At 41.3% G+C, this 18,564-nt stretch overlaps 1 protein-coding gene across 1 annotated transcript in view; it reads left to right on the top strand.

The window, feature by feature from the left end:
- Positions 1-17,794, top strand: part of LOC114765055 (protein kinase C-binding protein NELL2-like) — a 40,670-nt gene extending 22,876 nt beyond the window's left edge. The window contains exons 14-20 of the mRNA XM_028955108.1: positions 3,143-3,265; positions 4,059-4,154; positions 9,741-9,881; positions 10,468-10,661; positions 10,871-11,047; positions 16,224-16,451; positions 16,847-17,794. Of these exons, the coding sequence (XP_028810941.1) occupies positions 3,143-3,265; positions 4,059-4,154; positions 9,741-9,881; positions 10,468-10,661; positions 10,871-11,047; positions 16,224-16,451; positions 16,847-16,888 (1,001 nt within the window). The 3' untranslated portion in view covers positions 16,889-17,794. The remainder of the gene's footprint in view (positions 1-3,142; positions 3,266-4,058; positions 4,155-9,740; positions 9,882-10,467; positions 10,662-10,870; positions 11,048-16,223; positions 16,452-16,846) is intronic.
- The last annotated feature ends 770 nt before the right edge of the window (positions 17,795-18,564 follow it).

Here is an 18,564-nt window from a genome sequence, read left to right as displayed (position 1 = left end):
GAGCAGCGTCACCTGGCCATGGCACAGCTTCGCGTCGGTGGCAGGCAGTCCGATGTTGCTCGTGAACTTGGTGTGTCTCAAAGTGTCATGACCGACCCAGGAGTGGAGCACCACGAGTGACAGACCACAATGATAACAGTACCTAAGGACCTATGCACTCAGTCATCATTATGCAACAGTCACAAGGCTGCAGGCCTGTTTACGAGATGCGAGGGTACAGGGGTTTCCAGACAAACCATTCGTAACTGACTTCACCGCTTTGGCTTGAATGGCAGACGACCATTGCATGTGACTCCACTGACACCAAGACACCAACGTTTGCAGTGGGCACAAGACCATGTGACCCGGACAGTGCAGCAGTGGTCTACTGTCCTGTTCACTGATGAGTGTCGGGTCTATATATGAATATAGTATAGTATGAATATGGATATAATGCTCCACCACATTGAAGTTGGAGTGCCTCATATGGAATGACCATCAATGTCCCCTGACCTGAACCCCATAGAGCATGTTTGAAGCAGAGACTGAATGATTGTACCCCACCTCCCACATGACCTGCATGTAGCACTTGTGGAAAAGTGGAACACATTGCCTCAGAACAACATAATTAGGAGCCTGAGACATCGCTGTCAAGCTGTCACTGTGGCAAATGGTAGAAATTGTCAATTTTTGTTATTTGGGGCTATCCCTATTATTGTCTAAATTTTGGGTGCAATAAATATTAAAATAATGAAAAATGGTGTTTCTTCTCATACATTATTAGTAATAGCAAAATTATCTTTTACTTATTTCATTACAATTCAGAGCAAGTAGGAAAGCACTCATGTAAATAACAATACTGCAGATACCAGATATAATATAACAACATAATACAATTACAAAGTGCACCCCACAGTTAAAATTTGCACCAACTTCTTACACAGTGTGTGTGTGTGCATTCTTTTTAATAAAGTGCCTCGGCACAGCTGATGTACTGCAGCAGAATTTTAACAAGGGAATTCTGCTGCAGCGCTCATTGTTCTTGCTTAGTCCCAGGGGAGAACCATCCCTGGTTACTCGTTGGTTCAGATTTCATTAATTTTTTTTATATCATAACAGATTGTGTTAGAACATAAATCATCCCTCTGTGGGTCTGTTGTAGTCCATATCTCGTCTGTTGATTGTGTTTATTATATATCACGCAAGAAGTACTCTTCACAAGGAGCCTGTTGTGTGTAGGTGAGCTTCCCACATGTTAATATTGTTGAGAGGGAGTAGGCTTGAATGGTTCACCTGGAAAAAAAGATAGGGCATGTAATGGTTCACCAGGAGCAAGACAACATTTGGTGGGGTGGGGGTGGGGAGCTGGATGTTGGGAGTTTGGGAATCGATGATCTGGCATTTTTGTGATGATTTGCATTCAGCAACGTAGGGAAAAGTAAAAGACAGTAAGCATGTTTCCATGTACAGTTTAGTGGAGGTATGCCTATAGTTCAACCACTGAATCAGACTACTGTCCTTGTCACAATGTGCTGGAGTGAAATTGATTTATTGACTGACGTATGACCGACTGCACTTTGGTAGGTGTTGATTTGCTACTTAGTATTGAGCTTTTTCACAGACCAAAGCAAAACCGAAATACATGCCGGCAAATACATGTGCGGTGCACCTTGTCCAGTTTTGGCTCCAGGTTGAGAATAAGTTGTGGTAGTGTTGATGGCATCGCAGTTAAAAACTACATTTTACAGGTTTACTTCTTTTTTTCTTTTTAAATTGTAAATGATTAAGTAACAATCTGGTTAACATAAACTTTTTTATTTGATGCATAATAAAACAAGATGTCACGATGACTGGACATGACGACGAAGAAGGACGCATACGCACAATGTCACGAGACAGGAGTTTAATACATGGTAGACAGGACAAGAGAAACATCACCAAACAATGGCCCAATGGCAAACAGACAAAAAGAGGGTAGCTTTATGCAATTATACACAGGTGAACACGATCAGGGAACATTACACAGGACGATCATGAAACCAGGGGCCAGTGGAAGTGACAAGACTGTGAACAAAAATGGCAATAGTATGGTGGGTGAGGGAGGGATGGAGGAGATGGATATTAAGAAGATATTAAGTATGCAGACCAGGTAATGTTATTGATATGAGATTGAAAAGAAAGGGTAAGGTCGAGGATGACACCCAGACCCTTAACCTGCTGAGAGGGGGAGAGAGAACAGTTATCAATATAAATTGAAATACTGTCAGTTTTGTATAATGTTGATTTAGTACCAATAAGTAGGATTTTGGTTTTATTACTGGTTAATTTAAGGAAATTTGAGTTACGGAATGCAGATGAATATAGATATGACAGTAGAGAATCCAAGGTTTAGATAATGAGAATAGTGACTTTGAATTACCTTCTTTAGAGCAGATTAAACCAGAACCAGAGTTGTGGTTGTAAAGGACATTAGGAGACAACTGAGGGTCAGGGAGCAATAAAGGATGTAGGGGAACAGTGAAGGGTGCTCAGGAACGGTTGAGGAATGGTTAAAGCTGACAGGTTATTGCATATACTGTAAATGGTTAATGACTAATAAACAGTGACACAGTTGACAGCAGAAAGTGAAGGGTTTGATGGACTTCGAACAGACGGCAGCAGAGGGAAAGCACTTGAGCAGCAGAGAGCGTGTCAAATAGGTGTGATTATGAAGGGTAATTGGTGTCATTTGAATCATCAGAGGCTCTGTCAGAATAAGTCATGACTTTCTGGTCTTGGAAATGTCCTTCTTTCATGCTTTGTCATTACAGAGGTTTTGATGTTGATATCAATAAAACATGCCTACTTTTGACCTAATAAAATCACATTCGTGTTCAGATTTGGTCAATAACACATTTCATAATGGTGTGATGAGCATTGTTTTTTTAACCAGGCGGTGAAATTAACACTGTATGTCCTGATCCCTTAAGTTGCATGACAATATGTTTGGATATTCACAGTCACAATTCTCCATCTAGTGGTCATTCCTTATATGTTTCCTTTACAGCTTGACCTTTTATTTACATCTGTTAAATGTCTGAAAAGCAACAATTTAAAAAAAATTCACGTGTGTGTGTGTGTGTGTGTGTTTCTGATCATTGTCCTCTCTCTCTGTGCGTTTCAGAGCATGATGAGTGTGTGACGGGCCAGCATGACTGTGATGAGAACGCTCTCTGTTTCAACACGGTGGGGGGTCACAGCTGCTCCTGCAAACCAGGATTTGTCGGCAATGGCACTGTCTGCAGGGGTAAGTCCCACAGTGTCCCACCAGCATCCCAGAATCCTTTGCTCCACTGGTTTTCAGCTTTCAGTTCGTTTCCCTTTGGCTGAAATTTAAATCATTAGGGAAAAGTACAATAAAATTAGGGAAAAGTACAATCACAAAAATACATCAAGGAGAAAAACACTTATTGGAAAGAGGTTAATCTAAATAATATCCACACAATAAGTAGACTACCAGTCAATAGTTTGGTCACACCTACTCTTTGGCAGTTATGGAGGCTAAGATAGAGCCATTTAGAAAATTTCAATTCAAGAAACATATTTAGTATTTTTGTAGCATGAGGAAGTGTATGTTTTTTTTTTTTTTTGTGAGTTGCCTCTTTTTACATTCATGGCTGCTTCATGAGATGCTCATTAACTGAATGATAAGAAAGCGTTCAGTAGAAACCTTCAGGACTGTTGGAAACCATCCCCGTTGTCTAACTTAAGGTTGTGGAGAGAAACCAAGAGTGTGAAATCCTGCCATCATTTATTACACCTCATGATTATTTTCATAATCCTGTGTTTTTATCTAGAAACAATGCAAGACCCGTAAATGACCAGGCGCATCCATGTCTGTATGTAGACTGTAAACTGTAGTTCATTTGCTGCTTGGCCAAAAGCATCCTGTGGTTAGACGGCAACCACTCATGGCTAAAAAATGAAGCCACGCCCTCACCCCACACCACCTAGCTACCAGGAATGTGTTTCTAATAAAGCGGCCAGTGATTCCAGTCGTACGAATGCAGTGTAACGTCTGTCCTCTGCTCCCTCCTCAGCCTTGTGCGATGGTCTCTGTCAAAATGGTGGCTCGTGCATTTCTCCAGACACCTGCATCTGCCAGCAGGGCTTCACGGGGAAGAGGTGTGAGACAGGTACGAGCTCTCCACCACATCTCCATCCCATTATTACTCTCCGCTACTCCTGCTTTTTTTGTTGACAGGGTCACGCCTCTGTATGGTTGGTTAAGTTGGTTATGAATTAGTAATAAATCTCTTAGTGTAGTTTTTTAAAAATCAGTATTCACTTTGACAGTCCTAATGTATTTCTGTCAGGGCTGGTTCCGTGGGGCGCATGCGCGGACATGGGAGGGCGGGTGGAGCGAAGATGGGATCCGGAGCAGATTCTGGTGCGATGGTGGTCGCTGTCACTCACTGGAGCGAGTGGGAAACCAGCCGCGGTTCACCGTGCTGGGGGAGTCGGCCGAGAGGTGTGCGGGGTGCAAAGGGCTGTAGCCGTGTGGCTGTCAACATCCAGTTTAATCAGGCAAGAAGAATTACAGAGAGCCGGGCAGGGGTCAAGTATGAGAAGATACATCAGACTGAAGGGGGTGTGCAGGGTTGAGACGAGGACACGGGTCCAGGAGCCAGGAGTCAATCCACCAGAGAAAGGGTATCCAGAGAGCGTGATCAAAGAACAGGCCAGGTCCTACATAGATGAACAGTAGCACATCACCATGGAGAAGTAATGGTCACTGATTTAATCCTCCTTTCCTCCTTTGCCTTCATGGTGAGTTGTAGCTGGTGGTGGTTGTGCGTTCCCCTGCTGAGGTGGTGGTGCGATGTGTTTAATAATGAAATTTTATTGTCCTTGAATGTTATTCGTCAAGTATGCGCTTAGTGTAACGTAACAACTTTTGTCTAAAACTGTGTTGACCCCGGGCTCTTGGATGTAAGGGGCAGGTGACAGGGTCCTTCAGGTTACTTTTCAACGGCAGCCTCACAACTGACCAGGATTAACATCTGCCATGCAGCAGCTTCACCATTTAAACCTCCTCACTACCACCCACCCACCAGTTGACAGGATCCTGTCTTCATGAACGAAAGGGAACGCCACGAGCGAGGGAACCGGAGACAGCTGGTGTAGATGCATGGGAGCGTGAAGGTTTGCAGACGAGGGCTGTTTTTTTTTTTTTTTTTTACTTGCAGGGGGCGTTTGGTGAAATGTTCTCAGGGTGTTTGGCTGTCGTAATGAACGCTTATGTAACGGCATGTTCCTCGAGCTGGAACCGGGCGAGCAACAGTTTCTCAGATCGCCCGACTCCCTGCGCTCAATTTCATTTTCACATGCGTGGGTTTCTGGTCTGCATGTGCATTTTGCTCTCATATGTAATCACCGCACACTTTCCCCACGTTGTTGACTCCTTGGGAGAAAACTCCATGGAGTTTTCAGTAAACAAGTGCCCTCGACTCGGTGATCCGGCCCGCGCAATGTCTCTTCTCCGTGTGAACACCCTCAGCCATTATGGCCGCCGCATTGGCACTCCAGTGTGGATTAGTGTAGAAAGAGGAATCCATTAGTTTCAACATGATATTACATTTCCAGGTGAAAGGAAAAGAGTTGATAAGATATTCTCAGTGGAACGCTCCACCGCTGTGGCTCTGCGGCCTCATTTTAATCGAGCGCTTTTGGTAAGCGGGCGTACTGGGTATGGTGAGTGCACCGTCATGGGATATGCAATGAAAAAGAAAGAGGGAAAATTAGACGGAGAAAATTAAAATTAACAGGGAGCACCGTGGCTTTCATCTCGGCTTTGATATGTCCTCTGGGAAAAAATTATACATTCTCTGCTGGGTTCGTTTTTTTGGGAGGGTGTTAGGTCCTTTGGTCTTCAAAAGTGACATTTCACCAGACCTTTGGCGGCCAGTGGGTTCTGAAAAGTCTTCGGCCGCTATCTTTAAATTGTGAGAGTCCAACAGCGTCTAAGATAAAAAAAAAAAAAAAAGCCATCTGTCTCTTTACAGATAACTTACAGTTGATTTATAAAGATTCCTACTGTGCAAGCCGAGTCAAATATTCTTATTGTTTTGTGGAGTTTTGTTTAACTGAAGAGTTTTTGTGCGTGTGTGTGTGTTTAAAGATATTTTAGACAGAAAATGTTGGCCAGACTATAATATGCAATTCTTTTAGATATAAAAAGGCACCATGGCTTTACAACTTTCTTTCATCATTTGGGTTATTATCATATTTCTTTAGAATCTGGACAGTGTCAAAGATGTTACTAATTTGCATTCCTCGGTTAAATGTGCGGTCCTAGGTTCAAATTTGCAGGGCCATACAGTCTCTTGCCACACATTGGCCAGGGCAGCCAGATCATTGTATTTAGCTCAGAAGAGTTTAGATAATATTAATTAAATCATTTTTTGCTTTCTTTTATTTATTTAGCACCATCGCTTGCCATCACACCCAATTAGAGCTGGTTTACTAGAGTGGTGAGCATCTGGCAGATCCTCTCACCAGGAGCCTGTCTCCCTCAGTGTAGTTTGCACAGTGGTTTCACCGACAACAGCCTCTCCCCTCCCACAAATAAGATGTACGTGCAGATATTCATTTCTACTCTTGGTTTGCCTTATTGCGCGATGCCAATTTCAGAGCATCTGACAGAAACTTCTCATAGTCTGTGAAAGAAAATGGGTCTGAATGAATGAGTTTTAAAGTAAATATAGGTAAAACCAGACTACAGCAATAGTGAATTGGAGCCTGAAATAGGGCTGTCTCTGTAATGAATATCTTCTGAAATATGAAATTTTGCCAAATGGCCAAAATTGTCCATTGGTCTTCATTATGAATAACTTAAATATGTTAATCATATGACAGCAGTTAGTTAAGCACTAAACAGAACGGTGAGATGCAGGGTTGACTGATACTGGATTGGTTCATCCTAAAGGTGTCTAAAATGTAAGCAAAACACACACAAAACAGTCAAAATGGTCCTATTTAGTATTTACCAGCTGTAACTATAATCAAATTAGAAATACATATTCTTGACAAGCAATTGTTTACTGAAATACATTTTCACCCTGAATGAAAAGTCATGGTTTATCGCTGCAAGGTTGTTAGTAATGTGAAATTAGAATAATAGGGAATCTGAATGGTGTTTAAAATGAGACTTTATATGCGGTTATGAGTAATGGTATATATAATTTTTTTGCACTCTCCAGTCAGGTTGAATTAATAATACATGTTGAGCTGATATTGAAAATAATTTTGAGTTCAGTGAATCATTATAGCATGATGTGCATAAGTGGAGGACTGAAATTTAGTCATCACCTCTGACAGCCTGTGGGTCTCGGTGCATTGCAACCAATTTTTTTTTCGTTGTGTAGAAAGATTGAATGCGTAAAATAATATTAAGATGCAGTCTCCTGATGTGAATGAGACAAAAGAATAAAGTGTCTACTTGTCTCCTGTGGTACGGAGGACTGCGCTCCCAGCTCCGGTGATATAGATATCTCTCAGTCCTGCAGTAAATAAAGTCATTTCTTTTTTTTTTCTCACGGTGGTTTATCACTAAGAACAAGTCTGCGGGGAGTAATCCAGTTCAGCCATTAAACATGTATGTGCTGAGTGCTTTGTGAAGACAAATTCAGTTGGAGGCAAACATATTGCATTGATAAAAGAAAAACCACCAAAAACATCTTTCAAATTTGTAATACATATTGAAATTGATGGAAATGTTAAATTGCAATACATTTTGAAATTCCTCCATAAAATTCTGAGCCTTAACCCCCAATACATCTACCTCATTAACTTATATATTGACTGATACCAAATAAAAAACAGTTGGCACTCACAGCACTGAAAGAGGCTGAAGTTCCGGTGAAAGTGTTGCTATGAGGTTTCCATTCGGTCTGAAGTTACCCGGTTGAGCTGAAGTCTTCTTCAGTTACATCCATACGCAAATGTCACATTCATATTTAGGGTTACATGAACTGTAAAGACTAGGTTTTGAAGGCTCTACAAAGTGAAGAATAAATAAATAAATTGGTGGGGACGACGCAGATGGTGGTGCTCAGTGTTTGTGGCTGACCTTTGAAGGTGTGAGCGCTGGACTTTCTGGCGCTATGATTCAACAGAACACAGAGGGCGTTGAAGAAACTAAGAGTTGAGAGAGCCTGTGGGCGTAGAAGTTGAGCAGAGAAATGCTGCAGTGATGTGAACCCCCTATAGCCTATTAAAAACTCAAACTGTATAGAGTTTGCTATGACAACATGCTGAAAAAGTACTTTTTTAGCTTTAAAAAGCACTGTAGTCTTCAGTTTCATGAAGTCTCCTTAAGCCCATAAATCTTTTCCATGAGTTCTGGGTTATTTCGGAGCCCAGATACCCACCTGAGGTTTCTGGGAGTCTTTACTGATTTGTTCCTGAGGCCACGGTGCTTCCATGAGTTGTTGGTCCTTGCAGTTGGTTGGTCCTATGAGCCTTGTGTTATTTCCAGCCCCTCACTGGGTCCTCTCTGACCCTAACATGACTGCTGTCTCTGAAATCCTGCACAATTCCTTAGTCTTGTTTCACTTGGGAGTCCACTGTCACAAAATATCACAAATCCATCCAACGTCTAAAACTGACATCTAGTTGAAGATGTAAAGGTGTAGCTTCCAGACAGTTTTCTGTGTCCCTGTCTGTGAGACATTTTTGAACCCAGTTTCCTTGGGATTGCAGCAAGTCCATTGGTCTTTGTCATTGTTGGGATTGTCTGCTGTTAGTCCGCTCTTTCTGTTCTTCTGCTGTTAAACTGTAATCCTGAGAGCATCCTAATAGAGAATAAAAAAACTGAGTCAATTTGCTGCATTTGAACATGGTAGGAGATTTTTTTTCTTGATGTTTTATTGGTATTAAACTCTGAAACTCCTTTAAATGGTTTAAGGTTGTATTAGTTTTTATTTCTAATGGAGGGGAAATTAAAAATGAAAAACGTAGCCTTGCAGACTTGTTTTTGAAGGTTTTCCTGAACCTGCACGTATCCCGCATGCCCTGGGGGATGCAGCTGGACAGACTGTGTCCTATTTATTTTCCATATATATCTGAGGCTCCTTCCAGCTCATCATCATTCTCCATCCACCTCCAGGCGCTTAGGAACCACCGCTTCCTCAAGTGCATAGTTGTGTGAAACAGCTGTCTGGTCTGTGAGCAAAAAGGAGCTCCGCTGGTAATGAGGAGCTTTAAAGATGCGCTGCCAAGCTCCATCATTAAGCCATCGGAGAGTCTCATTCGACCCTGAAACACTCACACTAATCCCATTCAGCCCACTCTTCCACTTGCTTTTGTGTGTAAGGGTGTTGTGTGTAAGTGAATGGTCTTATTCTTTTATTGTTTTTTTTTTACATTTACGGGGTCACACATTATTCTGAGAGAATTGGTAGCAGAAATATGGTTTAGGAAAACGAACAGCCTTGATTTGAACCTTGACTTTCTGACTGTGTCTATGAGAGACAGACATTAAATGAAGAAAAAAATATGTGGGCGCATATTCAAAGGTGTACAAAGGGTGTTACCTACAGAACCTTCAAAAACACGGTAGAATTTGAAACCCTTAACATTCTTTTAATAGCTATTGCTGCTTTTGATGCCACTTTTTTTCTAATCGCCAGGCCCTTTGCGTTGTGTTTCAGTGAGGTGCTTGTGTGCTGAATTTCTTTTACTTTTGTGGATATCTCACACTTTTCCTGCTTTGGCAACAGACATTGACGAGTGTTTGGATGGCTTTGTGGAGTGCGACAGCCGCGCCACATGCGTCAACCTGCCGGGCTGGTACCACTGCGAGTGTCGGGATGGCTACCATGACAATGGGATGTTCTCAGCCAATGGGGAGTCGTGCGAAGGTAGGAGAGGTTCCCTGCAGCGTTGACACTTTCATGTACTCTGCTTGATTTGCATTTGCCAGGAACAGGTCTCAATTTAGAAGATGCCTTTTTGCATTCTAAATAATTTTCCAATATCAACGAGTTGATATTGTATTTTCATAGTTAAACAGCAAATTCTTAAAAAGAGCATCTTTTGCCTGTCTATGTTTGTATACATTTTGTAAACATGCACTGTAGGTTTTCCTCATCTGGTAGCTTAATTTTTCTCTCATTCTCATCTAGTACTCATCTGTTTTATTGTGACAAATTTAGCCACATTATTAAGACACCTCCATTTAATTAGAACATTTGCAATGTTTTTAACCAATTTGTGTAAGCGCCAAATCTGTCACACTGACATCTTCAAAAGAGACGATTGGTTAAATTTGCCATAATTGTTTGTACATTACGAAATCTTGGAGGGACTGGTTGTGTTGTGATCTTCGTTTTTTTTCATTCATTTATATATTAGCATTATGTTTCCATTTAATATCCATTTTTTTATATTTCCAATAATTATTTATTATTACTTTTCATTCAAGCAAATGAATTGTTTTCCCCCCAGACATAGATGAGTGTGAGATGGAAAGACACAGCTGTGCCAATGACACTGTCTGCTTTAACATGGACGGGAGCTACGACTGCCGATGCCCTCATGGAAAGAACTGTTCTGGAGACTGTGTCCATGACAACAAGGTCAAGCACAACAGCCAGATCTGGGTGCTGGACAGTGACAGGTGTTCTGTGTGCTCCTGCCAGGTGATTGAGGATTTTCGCATCTAATCAGCAACACACTAATTGGTGCATATTGCACTTCTTTTAACATGATACTGGTGATCTGTATTTAAAATTTTACTGATAATGATAAGAATTAAAAAGTAAAAGTCCCCGTTCTATAGTCAGGAATCTTAGGAAAATGGCCAAACAAAGAGTTTAATCAATCGTTTTCTTTTTGGTGTGCATGTCAGAATGGCTTGGTGATGTGCCGGCGGATGGTGTGTGACTGTGACAATCCCACGGCAGACCTCTTCTGCTGTCCAGAGTGTGACCCACGCATCAGCAGCCAGTGCCTGCATCAGAACGGCGTACTGACCTACAGCAGTGGAGACTCCTGGGTGGAGAACTGCCAGCAGTGCCAGTGCTTGGTGAGTGCGACAGTACAGGCCAGTACCAGCAAATCAATACCTAAACACATTTTCACACTTTCCAACATGCAGCATCAGGATAAGCAGAAGCCCAGTAGACATTATCAGAAATGAAGATAACCAGCTATGTCTTTGTGTGCGGTCAAGAGGGGCCGATTGTGCTACATGGAGTTTGCAGGCCAGAAGGTTTTCTGGGAGTATGGAGGAAGCTCTCAGTAATGGAGCTCAGGCTTCTGTTCAGAGCTATGATTGCAGCAGAGAACATGGCATTAAAAACACTCAATACCGCCAGAAATTGACCCTCTCCTGTAGTGAGGTAGCAAAATCACACACACACACAAGGTTCTTATATCTATTTGAGGACTTTGTTAATAGGAACCAGTAAAATGTTTCCAATGTTACTTAACGCCCTTATCCAGAGCAACCTACAAGGTGCTTTCATGTTACCATCAATGAATTAATCCAGTCATGAGATTACTAGGGACTGAACAAGTGTCTTGGTGGCACGTGTTGATAGATAAGGGCGGATTCGTCTGATATTGTAGAGAAGGAATCTACATAAGCAGGAAAGATTGGTGATGTGAGTCGAGAATGAGAGTCTGTTGTCCACGGTTGCGGGCTGTTGCAGAAGGAGAGATCTGTGAGTTGTTCAGGGAGATAGCAAGAGGCTGATGTGGTGAAGAATCTGCTGGAATGAACATTTGTTTGGTTTTGGTTGGATTGAGTTTTAGATGATGGGCTGCCATCCAAGATGAAATGTCAGTTATACATGCAGAGATTTTGGAAGCAGCATGTACATCTGATGGAGGAAAAGAGAAGATGAGCTGTGTGTTGTCGGCATAGCAGTGGTAGGATAACCCGTGTGAGGAAATGACCTCACCAAGTGATCGTGTGTAGAGGGACAAAAGGAGAGGACTGAGTACTGGGCCCTGAGGGATGCCAGTGAAGAGAGTGTGTGTAGCAGATGTGGATCCTTTCCAAGTCATTGAGTAAGATCTCTCATCAATGTAGGAAGCAAACTATTGCAATGCCGACCCCTGAATTCCAAGTGTCTTCAGGATAGACAGGAGAGTCTTGTGGTTAACTATATCAAATGCTGCAGAGAGGTTGAGGAGAATAAGAATAGAATGAGTTTTGCTGATCTGGAGCCATGTAGCTTCTCAGAAACCGCCAAAAGGGTCATCTCTGTTTAATGACCTGCTCTGAAGCCAGACTGGTTGGCTCTAGGAGGTTCTCATTGTGAGAAGCTGAAAATGCCTATGCCTATGCCTATGCCTATGCCTTTTCAGCAGGGGTTTGCCTTGATCTTGTGAAAAGGAAGCGCTTTCAGTCATAAAAGCTGAAAATGGCCGTGAGTCGTCAGTGTTGCTGAGTTGTGCCAGGTATGCAGCTCGGGCCCACTGGTCAATGGTTGTTCTCACTGAGAAGAAAAAGCATTACATCTCTCTGACATTGCAGGTATTTTATAAGCTTTAGAAGCTCAAAGCTGTTCCTCTCTCAGCGAATTCTCAAATTGTGCTCATGAACATGCCATGCCATAAATATTTTGTCACTGAAATTTTCAATTCCTCTGTGTTTTCCCATTCAAACAAACTTATTATTCAAATTATTGAATTTTAGCAATGCTTTTTTTTCTTGTCACTGTGGCCCCCAGAACCCATGTGACTAAACCATAACGGTTCTGTAATGATTTAGGGTTGATTTTGCATATGAGCTAAAAACATTATTTATTATTTATACTAACAAATAACAATCATAGTTAGGATGAGCTAATAGGTAAAAGGTATTGTAAATATTACCAACAGCTTTAATGGAGGGTAGCTAAAGCTTGCCCAAAAAAGAAGCAAAATGTGTGTGTATCATCAGCATGGCACCAATTTTTTTATGTGTGCAGCAAAAAAAGGACATGATTATTTCAAGATATTGAAATTTTTATTCGTCATGTCCATACTTATAGTGCAACACGCAGTGAAATGCATTCTGAAACACTGTTTTTTTGGCTGTGCCATCAAAAAAAAAGTTAAAAATGCATGTAAATATTTATGTTTAAAGACATAGACATCACTGGGTTGTGACTATGGATACTTAACTTGCACAGTATGTAGCAGAATGTGAATGTTAAGTAAAAATCAAACAAAATAGTGAGTTACAGTACAGAGATTCCAGCTAAAGTGCATTGTGCATGGATTGTGCAATGAACATTGTAGCAGCAACAGATTGCAGCGTAGTGGTGAGAGACTACAACAGTGAACATTCAGATGGTCGGTGTGTGGGGTGGGAGGTGTGGTGGCATATCCTGGTTCAGCATCCTTATGGCCTGTGGATTTTTGCCTGATTTTAAATTTAGGACAGATTGTTTTTGGGGTGTAATTGTCCTTAATAACTGGTCCTACATCTCTTGGAGGTGGAAGGCGTGACCTGCAGAAGCATTCTGCTACACAGATCACCCTCTGTAGGGCTTTGTGATCCTTTTGTTGCCAAACCATGAAGTAATGTGTCAGGATGCTTTCCACAGTCCAGGGTAGAAAGTCTTTAGGATGCCTGGAGACACCCTGAACTGTCTCAGCTGATACAGGTGATGTTTTGCCCTTTTGGTTTGAACACAGATTTTTTTTCAATTAACATTAATAATATTTGAAAAGTGAATTGGAATGATAAATCATTTACTGATCATTTGGAGTTATCTTCTGGTTTTAGATTAAGTTTGTTTCATTTCTGTTCTTTGAATCATTTTTAATCCTTGGTTAAAAATGAAAAAAATAATATAATAGAAATAAGTTAACCAATGGTTGCTCACCTTTTTTTGTTCAAGCAATCTCAGTACAATAAGCCCAATCACTCTTAAGTCTCTGAAACAGCATGCATTATGTGCCCACTCCAGCTGGATTAAAAAGCTTTAATAAAAGATCAAAATCTACCATTTGTTCTGTAATTCTATAATAATTATACAGTAAATGTGGCCCTTTTGGTTTAGATGTAGATGATTGTATGTTTGTAAAGACGTGATTGCTTGTATGAGTGTTGAGAAGTACATGGATCTTACATGATTAGTGATTTGTAACCGAAGGTTGACACATTTTTAATAGCAGCTTCATAGAAATCCTGAATCTTTAATACTTTATGACACAATTCCACAGACCTGGTGAATGTCCACTACGAGGGCTGCTACAGAGACGTTCCTGACTGTTTCCGTTCATAGCATTTTACACAAAAACAAATATGTCCGTTATAAAACATTATTAATTCGAATATTATCTAATTGTTACTGGACATCCTGTAGCATTGCACAAGAAGGAACAATTTAATTTATTTATATTCATGTCATGCCATGTGTTTGGGCACTGCTGCATCCCCTGGAGACTGGAAAAGACAATAGCCAAGCAGGGGAGCTTTACATTTGTCCTGTTCCAGCGATGGGAAGAATGACCCACTTCTCCTCCAGACACAGAACAGATGAGCAAAAGGTGCTTCCCATTTCCACACCGCACTTTAAGAAAAAGTCATTTCTCAAAATCTGATGTGGGTGGGGATGAGGGTGTACGTCTGCGACACATTCAACTTGTGCAAAGAAACCAACCATATCAACACAAACACACACTAAATCCCTCACACATCCAATTTAATATAAATAAATATTCAATATTTTACCTACAGTTTAATTAATCCATGATTTATAATTATGGGTAGTTTAGGGTTCAATGAGAAAATGCTGTTTCCAGCTATGACTTGATGTAAATGCCTTCTCCCGTAGATTGAGTGGACTGTGCTGGGTTAAAACTGCGTTTAACTGGAAGCCAGTGTAGAGAAAACCATTCTGAGTGAAATGTGATCATATTTTCTTCTGCAGCATGTGGTTCATTATGCAAGAAATTCATCATTGCATAATATGTTCTGTGCATCAGCTCATTCAACATTTTATTAAATACATCATTTTTAGTGGAATCAAATTCTGTGAAACTGCAAATATTCTCTTATAGTGAATCAATGGGATTTCTGCACTACTGCAACTAACCTCTTACAACAAATCTCTGGGCTTCTTCAAGCATGGAGGTGGAGCTGATGTTCGGTGTGGAGTTTATCATGGGCAGCATGGTGTTGAGTGCACCACAAGGTGCCTTCCTTGGGCGTTATCGATCTCTCATTACCTGCAGTCTCGTCCCTGGGTCAACGATGCCCTCCACTGAACCACACACCTAGACATCGATCCACTGCAGGGATATCAGCTCACTGTTGACAAACTGCCAGTTTCAACCTGGTGTAGACAAAATTCAGTAGTACTTCTTGAAAAAAAATAGTCTGATATGACAGCTTTGTAATTTGGAACCTAATCACAATGTTGTGATGTCACTTTACATGTACTTTGTTATAAATGTTCTTTATAAGAGTTTTTTAGTGTGGAGTCTTTCCTTGTGTGCAGAACGGTCAAGTGTGGGGGGTATCAAAGCCCTTTGAGACGTACTGTATGTGATTTTGGGCTATATAAGAAATAAATGTTGTTGTTGTCTGCTGTGGGATGTTGAGGTAACTACAACTCACTTTAAGATGATGGGAAGTGTAGTTGTAATTGAACCTCCTTTGATCCTGAACTAAGGACTTTGATGTATGCTAGCCAAGAAGGGTCCTTCTTTGACTTGATTACAAGTGACATCTTGCAGTTTCCCTCACTCCCAGTTCTTAATTTGGAGATTGCATGACAGGTTTGAATGGATTTGGGGGAAAAAATGTTCAAATTAATCCATTCATTAGAGTAACCACCCATAACTTTCACTCTAACTTTCCAGGAGCTTTACAGTGAGGTCACTTGTAAAGGGGCAGTGGTGGCCTAGCGGTTAAGGAAGCGGCTAGGTTGCCGGTTCACCAGGGTGCCACTGAGGTGCCACTGAGCAAAGCACCGTCCCCACACACTGCTCCCCGGGTACCTGCCATGGCTGCCTACTGCTCACTAAGGTGCTCACAGGGTGATGGGTTAAATGCAGAGGACAAATTTCACTGTGTGCACCATGTGCTGTGCCACTTCACTTTCTTCTTCTTCACTTTTACACATGTGTGTTGAAAGACTTAATGTCAATTTATGTGTCCGTTCTAACTCAGTGGGAGCTTCAGGGATCTGTGGATTAAAAAAATTAATTATTCATAACTCTGACCCATGACACATTTCTGTCTCTCCTTGCTGTAGAGAGGTGAGGTAGACTGCTGGCCCATCTCCTGCCCCCCGGTACAGGACTGTGAGTTCACTGCCGTCCCGGAGGGCGAATGCTGCCCCCGCTGTGTTACCAACCCCTGCCAGGCCAACACCATCAGCAATGATATCACCAAGACCTGCACGGATGAACATGGAATCAGCCGATTCAGTGGGTCCACGTGGACCAAGCATGGCACAGAATGTATCCTCTGCCAGTGCAAGGTAACAGTATCATACATTCATTTTTACAGTTTTGTGTGGACACTGAGTATTTTCTTTTCTTATTATATCATCTTAATCATTCTTCTCTGTCTTGTTGTAAATAATAATATCTTGTGGCGAGCATCAGTAAGATGTTTTACATACATGATTCCATTGTGAGAACATTTAGTGCACGCACACACACACATGTACATGCTTTAATTTATCACACACTCATTTATTAACTTACAATGCATTGAGCCGATTGGAGGGGGGGTGGGGTGGGGGGGGGGGGGTGAAGGCAGTGAAAATTCAGCAGAGAGGGAACTGCCAAGGTCATCTACAGATAGTAGATATCAAGCTGACCAAGAACAAATACATTATTGATTGTATTCTCTCCCTGTTTGTCTCTACAGAATGGCCATGTGTGCTGTTCAGTGGACCCACTGTGCCTTTAGTTCTTCTGCAGGGCCGATGTGGCCGCTTCACTCCCATGTACAGTCATTTCTCAAACCTACAAAACACATTTTATAGAAAAATCCCCCCCAAAAAAGCATCAACCCGTGGCCGGATGCCAACCAAACCCATGCTTTATCTCCACCTAAAAGACATCCACGGTGATGTTCAGATGTCCAAGATAAGGTCAGCTCCCAAGACATTATATTTTGAAATTTTTTATATTAGTTTTGGATTTTAAAGGGCATTTTGTCCCTTTGTTTTGTCCCTTTGTCTGTGTTAAGCCCACTAATGTTTGTATAACTGTCTTGGACCAAATTTGCAGAATCCCACTCGCTCCTAAGTACAACTGCACCTCAGAGGTGGCCAATCCAGTCAGGGATGGAGTGTCTTTGAGTCTATGAGCCCTATTTTGAAAGCACTATAATAGACATTGTGCATGGGGCTTTTTTGCTAATGTCAGGTCAAGCACATCCTCAGCCTCAGGATTTACAGAACATATCACATACACAACTCTGTCATAATCATCTCTGGATCACACCCACTACCAAATGAAACGTGAAAACTCCCAATGTATTATGTCTTAAAAACAGCTCTAAAAATGTCTCCACTATTACTGGTTAATTCTAGTTTTAACGGTTATCCTGAAGATCTGTGTACACACTGGCCTTTCATGAATCGGATTGAACACCCCTGTGGTGGTACTGGGGGTGTTTGTTTTGACAGAAAATTGGATATTGATATTGTTAATCATTTTGGTTGGTTGATTTCGGATTAATTTCTAGTTGGGATTTGTCAATATTTTTGTTGTTTTTTGAACTTAAATTTGTTGATGTTTAATTTATGGTGTGAATTGGTGTTGTGTAAAATGGTGAAATAAAGGTTTCCTTTTGGGAACATTTCCCTTGGTCTTTGTTTTGTTTCAACTTGTATGTGTGTGTTTTGTCACTGTGATACACAGCAAGCACAGCACACAGTGCATGCAACAAAATGTGTCCTCTGCAGTTAACCCATCCTCCATGAAAGGCAACCGGGGAGAGAACGTGTGAGAGAATGATAAGGGGACCTCAACGACACATTGACGATTCAGGATTTGAACCCAAACCCTTTGATCACAAGTCCACATCCTTACCTGCAATACCACCACTGCCCCAGGCCATTACTGGCGAAGGAGATTGTAGTCACTTTTATGATGATGGTCTGTCTCTCTTTTTTAATTTTAATTGCCATTTTTATAGCAACACCTATAAAAACTTGAAAAATAAAAACTTGAAAAATTGTAATGTTCTAAAACATTTTACTGGTAGTGTGTAAATTTCAATAAACCTTATGTTTTATGCTGGGAATAGCAGCATAACCAAATAACCAACGCTCACAGTCCCCGTTGTGTCCTTCATTAACACCAGAGTGTCTGCTAAATTAAGACATTATATGACATAAACTGTTGCAAAGACAATTTTCACTTTCTCACTATATAGTGTTTACTGTCCAATTCAATGATGCGTTAAGTATTTTAATTGTGTTCTATTCACAGCTTTGCCATTAGGAATTTCTCAGTAGACAGGTGATTTCACCTCTCATTCCCTCTCTTCAATTTCATCCATGTCTCTCAGAATGCAGCCCAGTTCTCCCTTAAAGCGCAGAGGTCTTCGGGCATTTGCCGTTGTAGCATCAAGGC

This window comes from Denticeps clupeoides, chromosome 15 (assembly GCF_900700375.1).
Source record: "Denticeps clupeoides chromosome 15, fDenClu1.1, whole genome shotgun sequence".
Taxonomy (NCBI): Eukaryota; Metazoa; Chordata; class Actinopteri; order Clupeiformes; family Denticipitidae; genus Denticeps; species Denticeps clupeoides.
Note: the sequence above shows the minus strand (reverse complement) of the source record. Positions and strands in the feature narration are given on the sequence as shown.